The sequence below is a fragment of the Galeopterus variegatus genome, unplaced genomic scaffold (genome assembly GCF_000696425.1).
Source record: "Galeopterus variegatus unplaced genomic scaffold, G_variegatus-3.0.2 Scaffold1524, whole genome shotgun sequence".
Lineage (NCBI taxonomy): Eukaryota > Metazoa > Chordata > Mammalia > Dermoptera > Cynocephalidae > Galeopterus > Galeopterus variegatus.
The window spans coordinates 219,037-240,037 of NW_007727635.1; the positions used below are offsets into that span (position 1 = coordinate 219,037).

Below are 21,001 nucleotides of genomic sequence, written 5' to 3' on the forward strand. Positions count from 1 at the left end.
ATACACAACTAAGCAAATGCATCTAAAGAATTTCAGGTGGTGATAAGTGCTATAAAGAAAAGTAAAGCTGAGCCATGGTGGGGTGGGTGGGTTTGCTATTGTGGATAAGGTAGCCAGGGGGATCTCTTAGAGATGTTGATAGCTGAGCAGAGACCTTAATGAAGTCAGAGAGTGGATCATGTGGAGGTTTGGGGTAAGGGAAACCCCAGCAGGGAGTAGCAAGTGGAAAGGCCTTGAGGTAGGAATATTTTGGGTGTGTTTAGAGAACAGCAAGAGGCCAGTGTTGCTGGGATCTAGGGAGCAAAAGAGAAACTGATGGGAGCTAAGACTAGAGAGGTAGGCAGAGTCAGTTAGAGCCCTCTAGGCCATATTAGGGAATTTAGATTTCATTCTAAGCATGATGAGAAGCCATTGGAGGATTTAGAGCAAAGGAGTAACATGACACCAATTATATTTTTAAAAGACCAATCTCGTTTTTGTGTGGAGCATATATTGTAGTGGGGAAAAGAAGAAGCAGGGAGTCCAGTTAGGAAGCTTTTGCCTTAGTCCAGGTGAAAGAAGTTGGGGCCTGAAGTAGGTAGTAGCTGTGGAGGATTTGGGGTATATTTTGAAAACAGACTGACATAACTTACCAATAGATTGGATAGGGGGTATGTGGTAGCAAGGATTCAAGATTTCACCCAACAATCCTTGCCTCCTGGTTAATGTCCTTGTGTTGTCCTCTTCTTCACTGAATTGGAATGTCTTGTGTAACCAAAAAGATATCAGGGAAATGATGGAGCAACACTTCTGAGGCTAAGCCATAAAGAGAGTGTGACTTCTACTTTGCTTCTTATTGAGTCACTTACTTTAGAGAGAGCTAGTTGTCATGTCATAGGATGCTTAAGTAACCCTCTGGAGCAATCCATGTGGTGAGGAGCTGAAGCCTCTGACCAACAACCAGCAACAACTTTGCAGGCATGTGAACGAGCCACCTTGAAAGCAGATCTTCCAGCTGCAGTCAAGCTTTCAAATGACCCCAGCCCTAGCCAACTCCTGGACTGCAAACTCATGAGAGACCTGAACCAGAACCACCCAGGTAAGCTGTCCCTGAATCCCTGACCCGCAGAAAATGTTTGAGAAGAATGTTTGTTGTTGTTTTAAACTGCTAAGTGTTGCAGCAAAAAGTAACTAATACAGGACATGAGGGGAAAAAAGAAATGAAAAAAGACTTCAGAATTTTGGTCTAAGCAGCTGGGTGAATGATACGATCATAGACAGAGACTGGAAAGACAGGGAAAGAAGCTGGTATAAGGGAGACAATCAAGAGTTCTGACTGGCCCGAGCACTGGAGGGGTGCACATGCCCACCCACCAACCACGCAATGCCCAGGTGAGTGCACCAGACATGTGCTGCATCCTGGAACTGATGCAGCCACAGGCCTGCCCAGACTGAGCACTGGAGGGAGTGCTCACTGACCAACCAGGAGCCAAGGCAGCCCACCACACACTCAATTGCAATAATACAAGAAGAGTCACTAGCAGAACCCACAAAGAGAGGAGGAAGTTTTTCCCCTCATAACCCACTGCAGAGTGATAGAAGAAACAAGTGTTCTACCAGATGATCAAACATCAGCATTAAAATACTAGAACTACAAATAAACAAGATGTGTCACCACCAAAGGAACATGGTAATTCTCAAGTAACAACCCCATAGAGCAGGAAACCATTGAGATGTCTGGAAAGGAATTCCAATACTGATCTTAAGAAAACTCCAAGAAATAAGAGAAGAATCAATCATAGAATACAATGAGACAAGAAAAAATATCCAGGATATGAAGGAGGAAATTTACAAAGAGATTAATAACTTAAAAAAGAATGTAACAGAGTGTGCACCACCCAGAGAGGTCCAAGAACCACCGCGCCCACAGATCCCTGAGCCATCTGCACCAGAACAGGTAGGCACTGCCATGCCGTGGGACTGTCAGCCCAGGCCAGTCCCCATGGCACAGAGAGGCCCAAGCCTCCAGCTCACAGGAACCAAGGCAACCATGCCAAATTGGCAGTCCCTGCAGGATCCTAGCCAGATACTAGGGTCAAATGAGTGGTCCATGAGATCTCCTGCCACAATGACTAAACACCAAAGGAAAATACCAGAAATATAAAAAATCAAGAAAATACAACACCACCAAAGGATAACAATAACTTTCAAGCTCTATGTCCTATAGAACAGGATGTGCTTGAAATGAGGAATTTAGAGTAATAATACTAAAGAAACTAAACGAGATACAATAAAACTCAGTTAGACAACACAATTAAATGAGAAAAGTATACAGGACCCGAAAGAAGAAATGTACAAAAAAATCAATGCTCTGAAAAAGAATGTAGCAGAGCTTGTGGAGCTGAAGAATTCATTCAATGAAATAAAAAACACAACAGGGAGTTTAACCAGCATGCTAGAACAAGCAGAAGAGAGAATTTCTGACCTTGAAGATGGGTTGTTTGAAATAACACAGGCGGACAAAAAGAAAAAAAAATTGAAGAAAACCTAAGAGAGATAACAGACAACCTGAAGTGCTCAAATATCCTAATCATGAGTATTCCAGAAGGGGAAGAAAAAGAAAATGACGTTGAAAATATATTCAATGAAATAATAGCAGAAAACATCCCAGGTATAGGGAAAGACACAGATCTTCAGTTTCAGGAGGGTCAAAGATCCCCAAACATATTCAACCCCCCAAAATCCTCTCCAAGACATGTTATAGTCAAATTGTCAAAACTCAAAGACAAAGAGAGAATCTTAAAAGCTGCAAGAGAGAAGCCTCAAGTCACCTATAAAGGAGCCCCAATCAGATTAACATCATACTTTTCATCAGAAACCCTAAAAGCCAGGAAAGAATGGGATGATAAATTCAAAATACTAAAAGACAAAAATTGCCAGCCAAGAATACTTTACCCAGCAAGGCTATCCTTCGTAAATGAAGAACAAATAGCATATTTCTCAGACACACAAAAACTGCAGGAGTTCACTACCACATGACTAGCCTTACAAGAAATTCTCAAGGAAGTACTGAGACCTCAGAAATACAAGAAATCATTAGAGACTACTATAAACAAGTATATGCCAACAAATTTGAAAATCTGGAGGAAACAGATAAATTTCTGGACATAACACAAACTACTAAAACAGAGCCAAGAAGATAGAGAAAATCTGAACAGACCAATAACAATAAAAGAGATTGAAGCTGTTATCAAAAGGCTCCCAACAAAGAAAAGCCCAGGACTAGATGGAATCACTGCAGAATTCTACCAAACATTCAAAGAGGAATTGATACCAATTCTCTACAAACTATTCCAAAAGATTGAAATAGAGACCATTCTCCCAAAAGTCATTCTATGAGGCAAACATCACACTGATACTGAACCAGACAAAGATACAACAAAAAAAGAAAACTACAAACCAATATCCTTGATGAATATAGATGCAAAAATCCTCAATAAAATACTAGCTAATAGAATACAGCAATACATACACAAAATTATACACCATGATCAGTGGGATTCATCCCAGGGATGCAAGGTTGGTTCAACATACACAAATCTATAAATGTGATATATCACATCAATAAAATCAAAGACAAAGGCCATATGACCATCTCTATAAATGCTGAAAAGCATTTGACAAAATTCAACATTCATTCATGATAAGGACTGTCTACAAGTTAGGTATAAACAGAAAGTATCTCAACATAATTAAAGCCATATATGATAAACCCACTGCCAATATCATCCCGAATGGGGAAAAGCTGAAAGTTTTCCCTTAAGAACAGGAACTAGACAAGGATGCCCACTCTGGCCACTCCTATTCAATATAATGTTGGAAATACTAGTCAGAGCAATCAGAGAAGAGAAGGAAATAAAGGGCATCCAGATTGGAAAAGATGAAGTCAAACTGTCCCTGTTTGCAGATGACATGATCCTATGTATCAAACAGCTTAAAGCCTCTACAAAAAACCTCTTAGATTTGATAATTGATTTCAGCAAAATTACAGGATACAAAATCAACATACAAAAATCAATGGCATTTCTATACTCCAACAGTGAACATGCAGAAAAAGAAATCAGGAAAGCTAGCCCATTTACAATAGCCACCAAAAAAATAAAATACTTAGGAATAAAGTTAACCAATGATGTGAAAAATCTCTGCAATGAGAACTACAAACCACAGTTGAGAGAAATTAATGAGTACACAAGAAGATGGAAAGATATCCCATACTCTTGGATTGGAGTTAACATTGTGAAAATGTCCATACTACTCAAAGTGATCTAAGGATTCAATGTAATCCCCATCAAAATTCCAATGACATTTTCTCTGAAATGGAAAAAACTATCCTAATATTTACATGGAATAGCAAAAGACCATGAATAGCCAAAGCAGTTCTGAGCAAAAGAAATAAAGCTGGAGGCATAACACTACCTGACTTTAAACTATAGTACAAAGCTATAATAACCAAAACAGCATGGTACTGACATAATCACATTGATCAATGGAATGGAATAAAGAATCCAGAAATCATCCCATAACCTATAGCCATCTGATCTATGACAAAGTCACCAACTCTATGCACTGGGGAAGAGACTGTGTCTTCAGTAAATGGTACTGGGAAAATCAGACAGACATTCATATGTAGGAGAATGAAACTAGACCCATACCTCTCACCATATATCAAAATCAACTCAAAATGGATTAAAGAATTAAATATAAGACCTGAATCCATAAAATTACTAAAGGAAAACATAGGGGAAACACTCCAGGTAGTAGGACTGGACAAAGACCTATGAATAAGACCCCAAAAGCACAAGCAACAAAAGAAAACATAAGTAAATGGGATTACATCAAACTAAAAAGCTTCTCCCCAGCAAAGGAAACAATCAACAGAGTGGAAAGATAACCTACAGAGTGGGAGAAAATATTTGCAAACTATACATCTGACAAGGGATTAATATCCAGAATATGCAAAGAACTCAAACAACTATACAGTAAAAAACCAAATGATCCAATTAAAAAATGGGCAAAGGAGATGGATAGACATTTTTTAAAGGAAGACATACAAATGGCCAATAGGTACATGAAGAAATGCTCAGCATCACTAATCATCAGAGAAATGCAAATCAAAACCACATTGAGGTATCATCTCACCCCAGTTAGACTAGCCATTATCAAAAAGATGAAGAAAAACAAATGCTGGCAAGGATACAGGGAAAGGGGAACTCTTCTACACTGTTGGTGGGACTGTTAATTAGCACAGCCATTACGGAAAACAGTGTGGGGATTTCTCAGACAACTACAGATAGAGCTACCATATGATCCAGCAATCACTACTGGGTATATATCCAAAGAAATGGAAATCATCACGTCCGAGGGATACCTGCACTCCCATGTTCATTGCTGTATTTACAATAGCCAAAGTACGAAACCAACATAAGTATCCAACGATGGACGACTGGATAAGGAAAATGTGGTATATATACACAATGGAATACTACTCAGTCATAAGAAAGAATGAAATTCTGCCATTTGCAGCGACATGAATGAGTCTGAAGAAAATTATGTTAAGTGAAATAAGCCATACAAAGAACTTGAAATACCACATGTTCTCACGTGTAACTGGCTGCTAGGAAGGAAAGGAGGGAGGGAGGGAAGGAGGAAAGAAGGAAGGGAAGAAAAGAATACGTTGAACTTTCAGAAGGAGAGAAAAAACCTGAGGATACTAGAGGTGAGGGGGAGGGAGGAAGGGGGTTTGGAAAGTGATAGGTTGGGTAAAGGGCACAAAGAAATATGATTTGTAAGAATGGTATGCTAATCATAAATAAAAAATTTAAATAAAAAGAGTTCTGATTGGCATATGCTATCAGACATCCAGATGGAGATGTTGAGCAAACAGTTCAATGCATAAATTCAAGGCTCAGGAGAGGAGTTGGGGCTGTAGATATATACTTAGGGATCATAGCATATATGTGGCATATGAAGCCATGGCAATGGACAAGATCGCCACAGACAAAGAAGAGGTCTAAAGACTGAATTCTGGAGATTTATTACTTAAAAGTCAAGAGGAGGAGGAGGAGGAGTTAGAAAAAGACTGAGAAAGAGCAGACAGTGAGACAAGAGAGCCAGTAGATACCAGTAGAACATGGTATTCCGAAAGTCAGTTGAAGAAGGTGATTCGAGAGGAATGTGATCACTGGGTCAAAAGCCACCAATAGGTCAAGATGAAGACAAAGATTTGACCACTGGTTTGCAAGATGGAGGTACTTTTTTGGAGGGGGATCTGAGCCCTTGACCTTGGTGTTATAAGACTGCAGTCTAACCACCTGAGCTAACCAGCCAGCCCTGGAGGTACTTTTGACTTTGATAAGTATGGCTTTCAGTGGCATGCTGGGGAGGGAAGCCTGACTGGAACGGGTGGAGGAGCTAACAGGAACAGAGAGAGAGACAGCGAGGATAGGCAATTCTTTCAATGAGTTTTGCTCTACAGGAGTGTAAAGTTAGGGTTAGAAGCTAAAGGGTAAAGTGGGGTCAAGGGAGAACTTTCAACTTAATCAGGAGATACAATGGAATGCTCACTTAATAGAGTTCTCACTCATGTGTAGGAGCTAAAAAATAACATTGAGCTTTTAGAAGAAGAGAGTAGAATTGTGGTTACTAGAGGCTGGGAAGGGGAGTGGCGAATAGGGTGAGGTCGGTTAATGGGTACAAAATTACAGCTAGATAGGAAAAATAAGTTCCAGTAGTCTACAGTAGTGCTAGGCATCTACATTAACAATAATTTATTGCTATGTTCTCAAAAAGCTAGAAGAGAGGAGTTCAAATATTCTCATCATAAAGAAATGACATATTTTGGGGGCGATGACTACGCTGATTACCCTGATTTGATCATCATACATTGTATACACGTTTGTGCCCCATAAATATGTACAATCATCAATATGTGTCAATTAAAGATATATATATATATATGTATATATTAAAAAGGATGTTTACTTGCTAATAGGAATGAGTCTTCAGTGGAAGGGGAAAAATACACGACAAGGTGAAAGAACAGGACTATAACTGCCAGAGTAAAGCCCTTGGATAACTGAGAGGGAATGTGCTCCAGTGCACAAAAGAAGAGGTTGACATTAGGCAGGAGCTTGGTCCTCCATCTATTCTAACATGAAGGAAGGCTGAGGACATGGGTACAGTGCAAGTAGGTTAGATGAGTTGATGTAAGAAGATGAGGGAGCAGTATATTATTTTCTTTATGCAAATGTGGTATCCTGGAAACCAGGATAAAATTACAGAGAGAATTCCAGACATCAGTAGTATTCTACTAAATTTGGGGGAAAAAGTCATAAAGATAAAAATAAGTACCTTGATATCATTAAAAATTATACATAAAAAAGCTGTAATGGTAATATATTTACTTCTAAAATATTAGGGACAAAACTCAGACTCTGGCCTTGTAGCCTTGGTATATATTTTCTTGATGGGAAACAAATCCTTGCTATGTTGTTTTGTTTTGTTTCCTGCACTTTACCACTAGGGGGCAGAATCAGACATTGTTTTACGTCGGCAGTGCTTATTAGCTTCCATCTGTAGTATGGGTACATTGAAAAGCAAACTTATGTTAGGACGTTTTTTCTTTTTCCTTTCCAGGGACAGGATGTGGTTATGATATATTTCAGCAAATACAGTAGCTTCCATTGCTGAGAGTCTTCTGTGTTCAGGCAATGTGGTAGACTTTTGATATGTGTCATCTCTAAGCCTCACAACCCAGCAGAGATGGGTTTGATTATCCCCATTCTTTAGATGAGGAGACTGAAGACGAGGAAAGGTTAAGTCACCTGATCACATTCGCAATGATAGAAATGCTGGAATTTATTGTCAGAGTGGGATGGGTGTTATGGCCAATATCCAGGAGAGGAAGGGTAAACTCCTGTTAGCAGGTGAATCGCCTTGCTCCTTACCGATGCCTCCTTGGTATTAGTCTCCTCTGATGCTGACTTGGCAACCTTCTGAATGATGGGGGCGATGTTGGTGGGACCATAGAGTTGGAGCTTAGGAAGACAGTTCTGATAGGCTTCCACAACTCCTTGAATTCCTAAAGTGAAATTGGCAAAGATCAATAGTTCCATAGTCCCTCCAAACATATTTATAATCAAACACAAAAATAAAGCATTAACTTTCCCCAAATAGCCTTTATGAACATCACATTTATGTTCTTAAGATAAAAAGGAATACCACATTGCTAGTGTTGCTGCCTCCTCTCCCTCTGAAATGATTCATCTCTTTTAAGGCTCAAGTTAAAAGCAACCATTTCCACAAGCCTTTCCCTAATATCCCCCTTTACTCATAAGATTTCACTAGATCCTCATAGCATAATGAAAAACATGTTATATCCATTTTATGGGTGAAGAATCAGAGGCTTAGAAAGGTTAGATGATCTGCCCTAGGTCATATAGCAAGTGAATATAGACTTAGGATTTAAACCCAGGTCTGTCTGGCTCTAAGAGCTGTGTGCTCAGCATCTAGGCAAGTTGGCTTTTTTTTTTTTTTTTAAAGATAACTGATAAGGGGATCTTAACCCTTGACTTGGTGTTGTCAGCACCACACTCTCCCAGGTGAGCCACGGACTGGCTCTCAAGTTGGATTTAATGCTCCTTTAGTTTACACACCACCTTGTTGACTCTAGTATATAACACCTGGGCCACCCATAAGAGTTATGTGTACCCTTGACCATCTCTCCAGATGTGACACTCCTTGTGGGCAGGAATCATGACTTGTCCATTTTTGTATTTCTCCAAAGAGCTTGAGACAGTTTCAGGCACATGGTAAATGCTCACCAAGTGTGTGATGAATGAGAAAATGTCTGATGTACCTCATCTGCTGGGATTGTGGTATAGATGATGTCATCATCATGGTCAACGCTTCATTTAAAGGAGGGCTTCCACCCTGACGCCATGTGAGCCCAGGAAATAGTAAAAGATGGGACACTGCGGGGAGAGACAGCCCTGCCTGTGCAGCTTCTCCCAGCATGTGGTAATTCTTGACTGCACATTTCATGTTATAATCCTGATCCCACAGTAATAGTCCCATTGCAAGTGATTTTTATTCACATGGCTTCTCCTGGTGTCTGTGCCTGTGTTCTCTCTTGCCTTCCCATGTTTCAGCTCATCTTCCCACCCCTTTCTATTCCAAAACAGCACATTGGTCCTGTTTTGGGCCAGAGGAAGCCACGCAAGCCCTTCCTGAGATTGTTCTCCATAGCCACCATGCACTGCAAACAGGCTCTTGGATAAGCAAGTTCTGTTCTGTTCTGCCCTTACACACATGCTCCTAACCTCACTGAAAGTGCTGGATATACTTTGCCCTGCCCCACAGCCTGTCATCTAAAGGTGGATGCCAAATCATTGTGCAGCCTGGTTCTGAAGTTAAGTGATGCTGAATGGAAGCTCCTTATCTTTTTTGGTTCTCAAGATATTCCCTAAGATAAGCAAGCTTGATTTCCCTTTCAAAAATGTCAGGCAGACAAATCCTAAGAGTGTGAAACAGGTGAATACTAGGGGATATATTTCATTCTGTTTTGTTGGAAAACCACTTATAATTTAAGAATGAGGGAGACTGGGGATGAGGGGAGTCTAAACCATAATAAACTGTGGATGAAGGATCGTGGGAGGGAATAACGGCAGAATGGAGATTAGAGGTTACTATGTTCAGATGATATTTATATGTTCTCGGGAATTAAGTGCTAAGCTTGTGAAAGAAACTGCTAGATGCTTTACACACTCCATTGAATCTGAACTAACCCTGGCTCAGCCCCCTTCCTCCTTGACATGAAGGAGAAGAGAGATGTCATTTCTACTGTAGATATGTCTTACAATCTTTATGGTAACAAATGTACTTGGCTCTATTTGTTACTTATAAAGCAGGGAAAATAATTCTAGAATAAAATTTATCACTATAATTATCATCACAGTTTCAGCATCATTATTTTGTGGAACTTCCGGCTGGAAATAATGGAATATGGGCCAGAGCCTTTGAGAAGGCTCCTTCTGGCACAAAACCATGAAGCTACTTGTTCCAAGTCACTGAGGCCTGTTCTTTGCCAACAAGCTGAAAGTGTCAAATGATTTCCATGTTTCCCTCTGTCCTTGTACCTACACAGAGAGGAAGTTACAAAAAATAAATACTTGATGAAAACTTGAAAATCAGAAAGAGGGATACATCATTGCTCATTAGGTGAAATTCCCCCTATTAGGTTTTGGCCAGAGAAATCCATGATTGGGATCAATATTCTTGCTGTAGCTCCTGACCTCTTCTGCATTCTGTCTATACCAGCTCTTCTTTTCCTTCTCTGTTATTATGGCTCTCTGTTGCTTTGAAGTAGCATGGTTTATTTGGATGTGGAAAGCCTACTTCTGTGCTGTGGACAGTCATGACTGATATGCTACATCAGTGGAGAGAAACTGAAATGGGAAAGGTGCAAACCGAAGGGCTGTGAGACACTGGATTTCCTTCACGTTGTGATTTACCTGCACATTCCGGGTTGTCTTCATTAAAGTTGATTGCAAAGTCATGGGAGACCTAGACACCAATTAAAATTTAAAAAAAGAAAAAAGGAGAATTACAACTTTAATCCATTAAGAAGACACTGGGGTTTAGAGTTTGCAAACAAATACCCATTACATTCATTATGTGTTAAGTAGCAGGAACCATTTTAAGCCCTTATACAATCAATGTGAGATGGAGGGTGAATTCTAAACTCCCTGTGGAGCTGAGGTGACAAGAAAATTTTCTACAATCAGATAGATGATGGCAAGAGAAGAGAAAAAAGCATGTAAGGAAATCTGAGAAAAGAATTCAGAAAAATGTTAGTCCAAATAGCTTTTACAGAGAACTGGTCACAGACAGTAGCTTTGACTGAGGTCTATTTGGGCCCAGTGATAAAAACAAGAAAACTCAATAACCCAAGCTATGTGCTCAACATGGTGATGCTTATAAAGACTCCAGCCAAGCTGTTGACACTTAGAAACCACTCTAACATAATACACAGGACTTTAGGGCAGGAGGATTTTCACATATATACAGGTAAAAGAGACCACATTCTACTTTTGGAAAAGCAATAAAGTAATATACCTTGCAATCATCTAACAGAAATCTCTCTACCTGGCAGGACCTATGTGCAAGGTCAAATAATATACTGTTTACTTTCTTCTTTCCAAAAACCTGATAAAACAAGAGAGATGCTCTGACATCTGGACATTTTTTACTGAATCATTTAAAATTTTATGGAGGATTCCATTTCAGAGGATATTTTTAAGCTCTGACTCTTTTGGGGGGCTATAAAATAGGTCACTGTGTGAAAAGACATCTCGTTTCTTAGTGGGAGGTCGTGGGTGATGCTGTTGGTTCTCATCTCATAGTCCCTTGCTCTTAGCACTTCTAGGAAAGTCAGCTGGCTTCCAACCATCCTACCTGCTTTATTTACCTTCAGTTTTTCTCTGTCCTCCAGAACTTGCTTTGCCTGCACAAGTAACAGACTAAAATTTTTGAGAAAAATGTCCCTTGGGAGCATCCCTTAATCAGTGATTGACACAAGATGATGTATAAATACCCCATCTCCCTTACACCTTGAGGCCTGTGTGTGCTCTATATTGTCTTCCAGGGTTCCCCAGCAGAATTAAGCTCCAGTTGCTCAAAGTGGTAACTGGCTTGATAATATACCCTATGTTGTCTTCCTTCCATTTTCCAACTTTCTGTTGGGGTTTCCTCCACCTCTTAAATAAATTACTTGCATCCAAATCCTTATCTCAAGGTCTGTTCCTAGGGGAATGCAAACTAAGACAGAGGTACTTGTAGTTTAGTTCTAATACATACTCTGAGATTTTATCCTAAAGGAGTAAATTGTGGTGACCTTGTAAACTCTCTTGGGGGCACCTGAGTTGTCAGGCCATCAGTGCCTGTCAGGGCAGGGGGGAAATTAGGCATAGAAAAGGGGTATTTGAATGGCTGTTGGGGACCAGAAGTGGGGAAACATAAGAGATACCTGTTGGGACAGCAGAAAGAGTAAATTAGCTGAAAGACAGAATGGAGCCAGGGGATTAAGCGAACATAAAGACTTCAGAAAACAGCAAAAAGGATAGGTCACTTCAGGAAGTGAACCAGTAAGATGTCATGAATGGAAAAGAAAGGTCTGGAACAAGGTATGCTGCACAGCTCTGTCATTAGCCCTGTTGGGCCAAGTTGAGGCTGAAAGACCATCTGGTGGGTATGTGGTGAAGGACACTCAAGCATCTCTGGGAAGCTGGGCTGGTGGTTGTTGAGGTGCATTTCAGTCTTGAGGCTCAGCAGCTCCATGAAGAAGGTGGCAGCCACCTTCCCACATTCTGGAACTGACACCCCTCTGAAGGGGACTGTATCTCCTCAGCTCTGGTAAGGGTACCACAAAAAGTATGTGGAAAATTGAATTAAAAGATAATACTAATCCTTTCATGAACTTTTTGAAGATCTCTCGTGTGTGTGTGTGCACACGTGCATGCATGTATGTGTGTGTAGTTCAGGTCATCTTTTAATCTTAGTGTTGCCAGGTTTTTCAGTTTTTCCAGAGAAGCCAGAAATCTGAGATTTATATGAAATTGCCTAATTCTTCAACAAAAAAGCATGTCATATATAACACATTTGTGGCCTGAATCATGTCTAGAGGCTGCCAGTATACAACTCCTGTTCTATATTCTTTCTCCCCACATGCTCTACTTCCAACAAATGCTTCCAGAATTCTGTAGCCATGCCCAGAAGGAAGACCAGTGTGGAATACAAGACAAACGAGAAAGAGGACAGGTCGGGGAGACATGCCACTCCATCACTGCTCACCCTAGTAGTGACAGGGAGATTGATTCCCTCTTTCACAAAAAGAGAAGGCCCTTTGCTTGAAGCTCTGATGAAGGAGCAAATATCAGCCTCCTGGCCTGCGGGTCAGACACAGTCAGCAGAATGGAAACTGATGACTGGGCAGTGTTGCTTGCCCTTAGCTCAGACCTCAGAGCACTGGTGAGATGCAGGCTGGGGCAGGGTTCCTTAGCCTCTCCAAGGCCCTGCCCACTTGGGAAAGCTGAGTTCTCTGTGGAGAGTGTTCCACAGGAGCAGCTGGTATACCACAGTAAAGTATCTCAGCTCCACCACAGAGCAAATTTCTCTACACACAATCTTTGCCTTCTTTGTGTCATGAGAAATCAGTATAAAAAACCCAGCAGGATTCCAGTGTCTTCATGAGAACCTTTTGGCTTCCCAATTCTCTGAGCCATAATGGTCCTTTCTTCAGCACTTCACTGTGTCTCCCATACAGGACTCATATTCAGATACTTTGGGAGGACGGAGTTTGTAGACTTTGTGGTCATGACCTTTCACAGTTGGCATTGCTAATAGGGTCTATTTTGATTCTATTTCCTAGAGGAGATCTGAATTGATAGGTTCTATGCCTCTGTAGATCAACTTCCTGAGTGTTTTTCTCAGTCTCAGAAGACCATTTCTGACTCTTTGGGAGCTACTAACACACTTATGTTAACAGCCAAAAAAGTGAGACCACTGCAAAGGAAACCCAAGTTATCCTTGGACCACAGAAAGTGAAAGAAGATTCCATCTCCACTCACTCACCGTGTACTCTGGGGGTATCCTGGCACCAAAGCCAAAGGCTGGGAACATTTTGTCACTGAAATCAAAATAAAAGAAAAGAAAAAAGAAGTTGTTTCATTTGCTCATCTAATGAGGTAGAAAAACATGAGCTTGCATTACCTTGCTAGGACACGTTACTGTGCCAAATGCTGACTCATGCTTCTTGATTATCTGTGGTAAAGTGGGATAGCAATTGCATGGATAATTAAAATCAAAAACAATCCCAAAAGTTCATTACAGTCATCAGTCTACAACGTTTCCCCTTAACTTTTTCCTAGATTTGATATCAAGGAATAAAATGGCCTCAGACTTGACCGTCCCACCCCCACCCTAACTTTCTGTTTCCTTTGAAAAGTGATCATGAATTAGGTAACTCCGACAGTTGACTGTTTTAAGATCATGCATATGTTATCTTTTAGAATATTTATAGGGAGAGAACATTTTCCCCATTTTCCAGGTGGGAAAACACTTCCGGAGGTGAAGTGACTTGCCCAAGATCGTGCTGCCAATTAGAGCCAGGGTTCAAATACAGACAAACCTGAACCCAAGGAGATATTTAAAAGCAGTGGAAAGCTTGTAAGGCTGGCTAATTGGCAGAGCTTGGTTCCATCTACACAGCTCATTGGGTCCTTATCACATATGAGCAGCGATAAATTGCTAACATGTCTTTTCTTGTTTCCCAAACTCAAAGGGACCCTGTCTTTTATATTAATATCTTTACATCTCCACTGCCCCATCCCCCATCTGCCTAGAATTGGCCATAGAATGTGTGCTGAATAAGTAGTTAATGAATAGATAATCGATTATTAAGGTGTGGCCGTATGAAGAAGGGAGAATTCTTGTGAAAACTGTGAAAATCACAAATATGTCCTTTGGCTTGGTTTCTCTGATGTGCGTTGGAATTTCTCTCTTAATTTGTTCATTCACATGTAATGTGTCTTAACTCTAACTTTATTGTGCTACAGGTGAGAGGATGGGGAAGAGAAGAATTGACATGCGTTGACACATTCCGTGTGCCAGGCACTATGCTGGATGATGTTCATACTTATTCAATTCTCACACCATCCTGGAAATCCCACTTATTCCTGTTTTACAGATTGATAAACAGAGTCTCAGAAAGGCTAAATATGTAGCTAAAGGTGATTACCAGGGAGGATTATGTGGTTCCAAACCCCATTTCTTTTCTCTTATACCATTATAATTCAATGATTTTTTTTTTTTTTTTTTGTCTTTTGTCTTTTTTCCATGTCCGGCAACGGATCGCAACCCTCAGTGTTGCCCCCGTACCGGACCAGGGACCGGCAACGGGACTGCAACCCTCGGTGTTGCTCCTGCGCCTCGCTCAGCCAGTGAGCGGGAACCGGTCTGTATGTGGGATCCGAACCCTCGGGCGGGAGCGCCGCCGCGCTTCCCAAGCGGCGCACTATCCAGTGCGCCACCGGGCCGGCCCCATATAATTCAATGATTATACACAGTATTAAATGTAATTTCCTACTGGCACTTCCAGTAAGTGGGCCCCCTGACTAGACAATAAATAAGACCCTCCTTAAGCAAATTTTATGCTATCAGGGGGATGTTGCAATGGGGCTCTGAAATATTGCTCTTGTCAGAGTGCATGTCTTTTTCATACTATCTACCTTTTACCTCCTCTCCTAATAAGAACGCAATCAAGATTTGTTCTTGGAAAAATTCCTACATTTCTCGGTTTTGGTAGAGTTAGTCAAGGAGAAAAAGGAATTCAGATTAGGGCTCACTGTCCTGAACACCTACTGCAAGCAAAAGAGGACACTTCTCCTCCCCTCCGGCTGACTGAGAAGTCAAAAGTAGCAAAGCCAGGTTCTCACTCATCGCCACCTAATTGATTTAGAATTCATCAGTAGCCAATGATGGCTTTGACAAAACTTTACCAAAACACCGCCATCTTGGCCAAATTTGGGGTTAGGGGCTGGGAGATATAAGGAAGCAGGAATTCTTTGAAGTCAGCATCTAAATTCTCCAGAAAATCTCTAACTCCCCCTTTTCCTCACTGTTGTGTCCATTAAGGGTTTGTGGTGCATCGCATCTAGCATGTATTAGAAAAAGTATTAATGCTGATCAATAAAGACTCACAACAGCTTATGAAGGATTGGCCACAGCTCTCAAAAATTTACTTCTAGTCCTTGGAAATATTGAAATGCTCTGCCTTAGCAATTCCTCCTTGACCAAAACAAGGGCAGGTGGATGTGGGAAGAGGAGTCTCCAAGGGGGATTTCATAGACACTTTCTAGTTAAGTCTGGAAGAAGGCTTTCCTGGGTGGAGGATGGGTCCTGGTTCTTTCAACTCCAAGATGGCTCAGAAGTCAAAACAGAGAAAGCCGGGAGGTTCCATACCTTTTATTTTATTCTTTGATGAGTTTAGGAGGGGTGAGATGGAATATTCCATCCATTTCTAATCACCCAACCAGTGTCCCAGCCTTAATGATATTCCTTTTACAACTTCTAAGCTACCCTTGGAGATCAGAAATTTGCTAAGTATGACGCACTGTTATGTAATTGAGATTCAAGAGTGGGAAGGTAGGGAAAATGCCTTGCTTAAAAAAGGGGACTGATTAACGAGCCAAGACACAAATTCTGTGAAGTTAGCCACCACAAAGCCTCTAACTAATAAAGATACTAAAGAAAGAATTTCAAGCCTAAGCACAATAGATCTAAACATTCATTCTTCCTGTCTAAAAATAAAACTAGTCAGAGAGGAGTCTTATTGTGCAAGAAGTAAGAGAAGGAAGGTTGAACAGAAAAGAAAGTTCGGTATGCTAACACCTCAAAGAACTCAAGACCGGATCTATTCATCACTAAGCAAAGGGGCTATTTAGCAACTCTTGAGAAAATGATTGGCAAAGGCTGGCAATCTGGAAAATTCAAGGGTATATTACCACATTGGTAAAGGCAGAATTTCTTACTTGTAATAAAAATAGTATAAAATATAATAAAAGAGCCCATGTTCTTCAGTGGTAACGAGTAAAGCTGTCCTGAACTTCTTAGAAATGACCATGGTCAAATGATCTCCAGATGGAAAGTGTTTTCAACCAGTATTTTTACCTTCCCTGTTAAGGAAGACTTTGAGATAAAGCAAAAGGTTAATAAAAATAAAGATAAATTATTGTATCCATAAGGAAATGGAGACTAACTCAGAGCAATACAGCATTTCAGAGCATCTAGACATTAAATAAAAACTGTTCTCTAAAACAGGGGTCTTAGAAACTGGGGTACACAAAGCCCTTCTGGGGATATGGGAGTATGGCTGGGTTTTTTTTTGAGGGGACATCAGTATTCAGTTCCTGTATTTCTTTGCTGTATTCTTTGCTGAAATTGATCTTCTAGGGACACCTTTGATGGAAAAAACTGTTCTCCATTCACACCTTTCCTTTCACAATTACCCTTTTCCTTTACCTATTCTGAATCTTAACCATCATGAGGCATTTCTCCAGAGTGTATAAAAATTCTGCAGCATCAAATAAAGAAACAAGTCTAAACATGAGTGATTCACCAGGGATGAGATCTTTCTGCAACTCATGCAGTTGCCAATTTTTGCTTTAAAAAATTTTAGAAAGTTGCTGATGTCAGCTGTTAGATCATTAAAAAAACATCTTGATGACTGGCTATTATGTGATTTTTGGGGGCATATAACTAGATTTGAAAGAATTAAGTAGTAATACTGTCAGTCAAACTCTTTCCATTTCTATGTATTACCTGGGATTACCTGTACATATAAGAACAGGTTTTCTTAGTATTTACATTGATAAAAACAAAAAATTTGGTTAGAATTGATGCTAGACTTTCCCATTCTAGTAATAGGTAGCACTTATTCATAGATATGTATACTTATTGGAAAAAAAAACCTCACTGTTTGTTTCATTAAGAGCTGATTTCCAATAAGTTATTACTTTTTATAGACAATAATTAGGTATTGAAATTTCCTGTATACTTATGTTATTTTGATCAATTATTTACTAATAGTAATTGTAATAAAAACTCAATCTAGAAGATGTTTTTAAAATCCTTTGAGTCTTTTCATTATAAAAAATTTTAGAAATTAAAAAATTTAAATTTATATGCATATTTTTATTACAGATATGTATCATACAATGATCAATAAAGTAATTTCAAATCAAATTTATTTAGATATATCAGGATAAAATTCTATGAGGGAAAGAAATGGAAATATAAGTTGATGAAAAAGAAGGAATAATTAAAATTCTTAACTCAAACTGAAGAGTTGTTCATGTATTTTTTAAATGGATGATGATGGATATCAAGTAGCTATAGTATTTAGAGTCTACTGGATACACTCCTGAGAGTTACCTAAGAGTTTTATTTTTAAATGTCCATATTTACAATACACTAGATATTTCATGTCTTTGTCACTATTTAAACTCATGATGAAAAATGTTGGATTTCAATGAAGATGTAGGAGGATTATACAGTTTTATAAAATTCTTTCAGGGGTACATGAGCAAAAAAACTTTAAAGGTCATTTGTCCAAGATGACCTTTAGATTTGACACTATAGTCTCCTCTCCTTTTGTGGTCTGTTTATTTTTTAAAAATAAATTTAGGGTTTTAAAGATAATAGCCTCCACCATTTATTGAGTATTTACAATAGGCAGAAACTGTGCTCGCTCTAGCCACTTTACATCTAATCCTTAATCTGCTCTGCAAGGGAAGTTAGACATATCTTCAATTTTCAGTCAAGGAAACCAAGGCCCAGAGACTGTAAACCTCCTAAGAATAGAGGTAGCAGAGCTGGGGTGTGAACCCAGGGCTTCCTGCCACCGGGAGCCCCTGCTCTTCCTGTCACCCCTGTTGAATCTGTCCTCCATAGAAGGTTGGTCTGATCTAATGATTCAGGATTATAGGTCCATCCATGTTCTAATAACAACAAAGGACAGAATTAGCAAAATCTGGATCAGCCCAGAAATCACCATCCCAAGGATGCCCCCCTTAACCTCCCCTCTTCCCACAAAGGATAGAGTTAACTCTTTCCTACTTTATGCAGTTCCCATCCTTACACAGGGCAAGGCTGCCCTGGCCATACTGAGATTTATTTATATGCCTTTCTCTCCCATGAGACTATGAACCACTTGGGGACAAATCGTGCTTTATTAATTTTTCTGTCTGTATAGCACCATGTGAGGTGTCTGGCACTTAGCAGATGCTGTGTAGATTCTTAGACATTCCGTCTGACCCATCTCTCCTGATTTAACTCTGGTCTCAATCCTGAATACCCACTAGAATAAAAAATCTTAATTCTCAGGATGCACACAAGACAATTAAATCAGAGTCTCTGGGGTGGGGCCCAGGCACCAGCATATTTTAAGGCTTTGCAAGTGGTTTTAATGGGCAGCCAAGGCTAAGAACAGCTCACTGGTGTTGGTAAAGTGGACAAAATAGCACTATGATATGAACCTGTCTTCTGATTCTGATTATTAACCAAGTGCTCTGCACTTGAAAATACTTGTCAGAGTGGATTCCAGTTCTAACCTTGTCTCTTAGAACTGTACCTAGAACACTGTGGAGGAAGATTCCTACCTCGGCTTCAGATATCCCTGTCTTATGCCAGGTGGCCACTTCTTTACAATGGCTGTCTGTACTTCCACACAATGTATCAAGCTTCTATACTTTCTTGATAGCAGATAGGCCAGCCTTTTTATTAAAGGACATTTCAGGTTGTCAGAGACTCACATCCCTGCTGGCCCCAAGGAAAGGATGTCACCTTGGCCTCAAGCAGCCTAAGGAGACCAGGATGCTTACAGGAGCTGGGGAAATGCTACAACCAACAGGGAATTTAGGAGCTTATGTAGGCCTGTGAGTGCGTGTGTGTGCGCACAGTGCATGCATGTGTGTGTTTGTGTGCGTGCCTGCATGTATGTTTGGGGAGTCGAGGCAGAGAGAACGGCAGTGACACCTCTTTCAGAGGCTGAGGGATAGAAGGGGCTGGCAGGATTGGCTTCTGGGCTTGAGGACCAGCTATGTGGGGAGAGCTTCCCTTCAAAGCCACCCTGAGAAGAACTTCAAGCATCTCTCAAGCTGTTCTACTTCATGGATCACCTGGTAGCAGAAAGAAAACTCTTGGCTGTCAAAGACTGCGGGGAATTTCTAAGGCTCACGGGGATTAAAACCCTCTGTGTTGCTGCAGGAGGGGGGCGATGCCTTCTGTCAGTTTTTACTCGTGTTTCTTTTTGAGCATCAACCTCACTGACTTTGATGTGAGAATAAATTAATTCCAGAGTCCCGACTTGAAATTTCCTGACTCTGCCTGTCCATTGTCTCTCCACCCACACAAGGAGAAACTGTGAAACCTTGTCAGTTTTCAAGCGAGCAGCTTGCATTACACATTCTTCTAGGGAGTTTTTAAAAAGAGCACTGAGGGTTTTCAATCCTGCTTTTCTTCCTTAGGTATTGGTCCACTTTAACATTGATCTGCCTTTATATGAAAAGAAAATTGCCCCACCAAGCTGCAGAAGTTTAATATTCTTGGTCAGTTGGGGATGATAACTTTGGTCTTGCCATATTAAAATTTTAGAAAGAATTATTCATGACGATTGTTCACCTCCCTCCTAAAGTGTCGTATCTTATTTTTATATTTATTCTGCATTTTTGAGGGAATGCAAAATGTGCTTCAGACTTTTGTCTGGTTCACGTTCTAAAAGAATAAAAGCTTCAAAAGACGTACATGTCCCTCTGACTCTAGTACCTGCATCTTGCATGTGAGGCAATCAGGAAACAGACACTTTCAGCAGTTTGTTCCAGACCATCCAATAAATCTGCTGCAGAACCACAATGGGGGCTCTGAGCCTTGTCATCTCAATCTCTGGACAACCCACCAATCTTCTCTTCAGAATTCATTATTGAACTGCCTTCCTCTCTGCAGATTTAGAGTCAACTTTTTTGTTAAGTGCTTTTACCTAATTTGTCTGTTTTATAAGCATTTCAAGATTTAAAAGTTAAGAATCTGAAGACATTCTCTCCCCTTCTTCTTGTCCCTTCACATGTGCATACATTGTTATACTAGATTATTAATGTGTGTGTCTCTGTCTGTATATGCCATAGAAAGAAGGCGGGAATTACTGTTTTTGTGTCTTGGGGAAGTTTGGAGAAATGTTTGACATAGTGGAAATGTAATTTGTCAGTCTTTTCTCTCCCTAGTAGAAATCTCCATGCTACATAAGCCTCTCCAGGAATCCTCCCTGTATTTGGACCTGGAAAAATCAGAAACTCAAGTTATCTTCACTAGGTATAGGGTTAGGTATAAGAAGTGTCACTTCCGCAAGGTAACT

The 21,001-nt window shown here is 40.2% G+C and overlaps 1 protein-coding gene across 1 annotated transcript in view; it reads right to left on the reverse strand.

Moving 5' to 3' along the window:
* CPNE4 (copine IV) overlaps positions 1-21,001 on the reverse strand; it is a 177,728-nt gene that overhangs the window by 11,967 nt on the left and 144,760 nt on the right. Inside the window, exons 10-12 of the mRNA XM_008577505.1 lie at positions 13,669-13,723; positions 10,551-10,602; positions 7,986-8,119 (exon numbers count right to left, since the gene is read on the reverse strand). Coding sequence (XP_008575727.1) covers positions 7,986-8,119; positions 10,551-10,602; positions 13,669-13,723 — 241 coding nt within the window. The remainder of the gene's footprint in view (positions 1-7,985; positions 8,120-10,550; positions 10,603-13,668; positions 13,724-21,001) is intronic.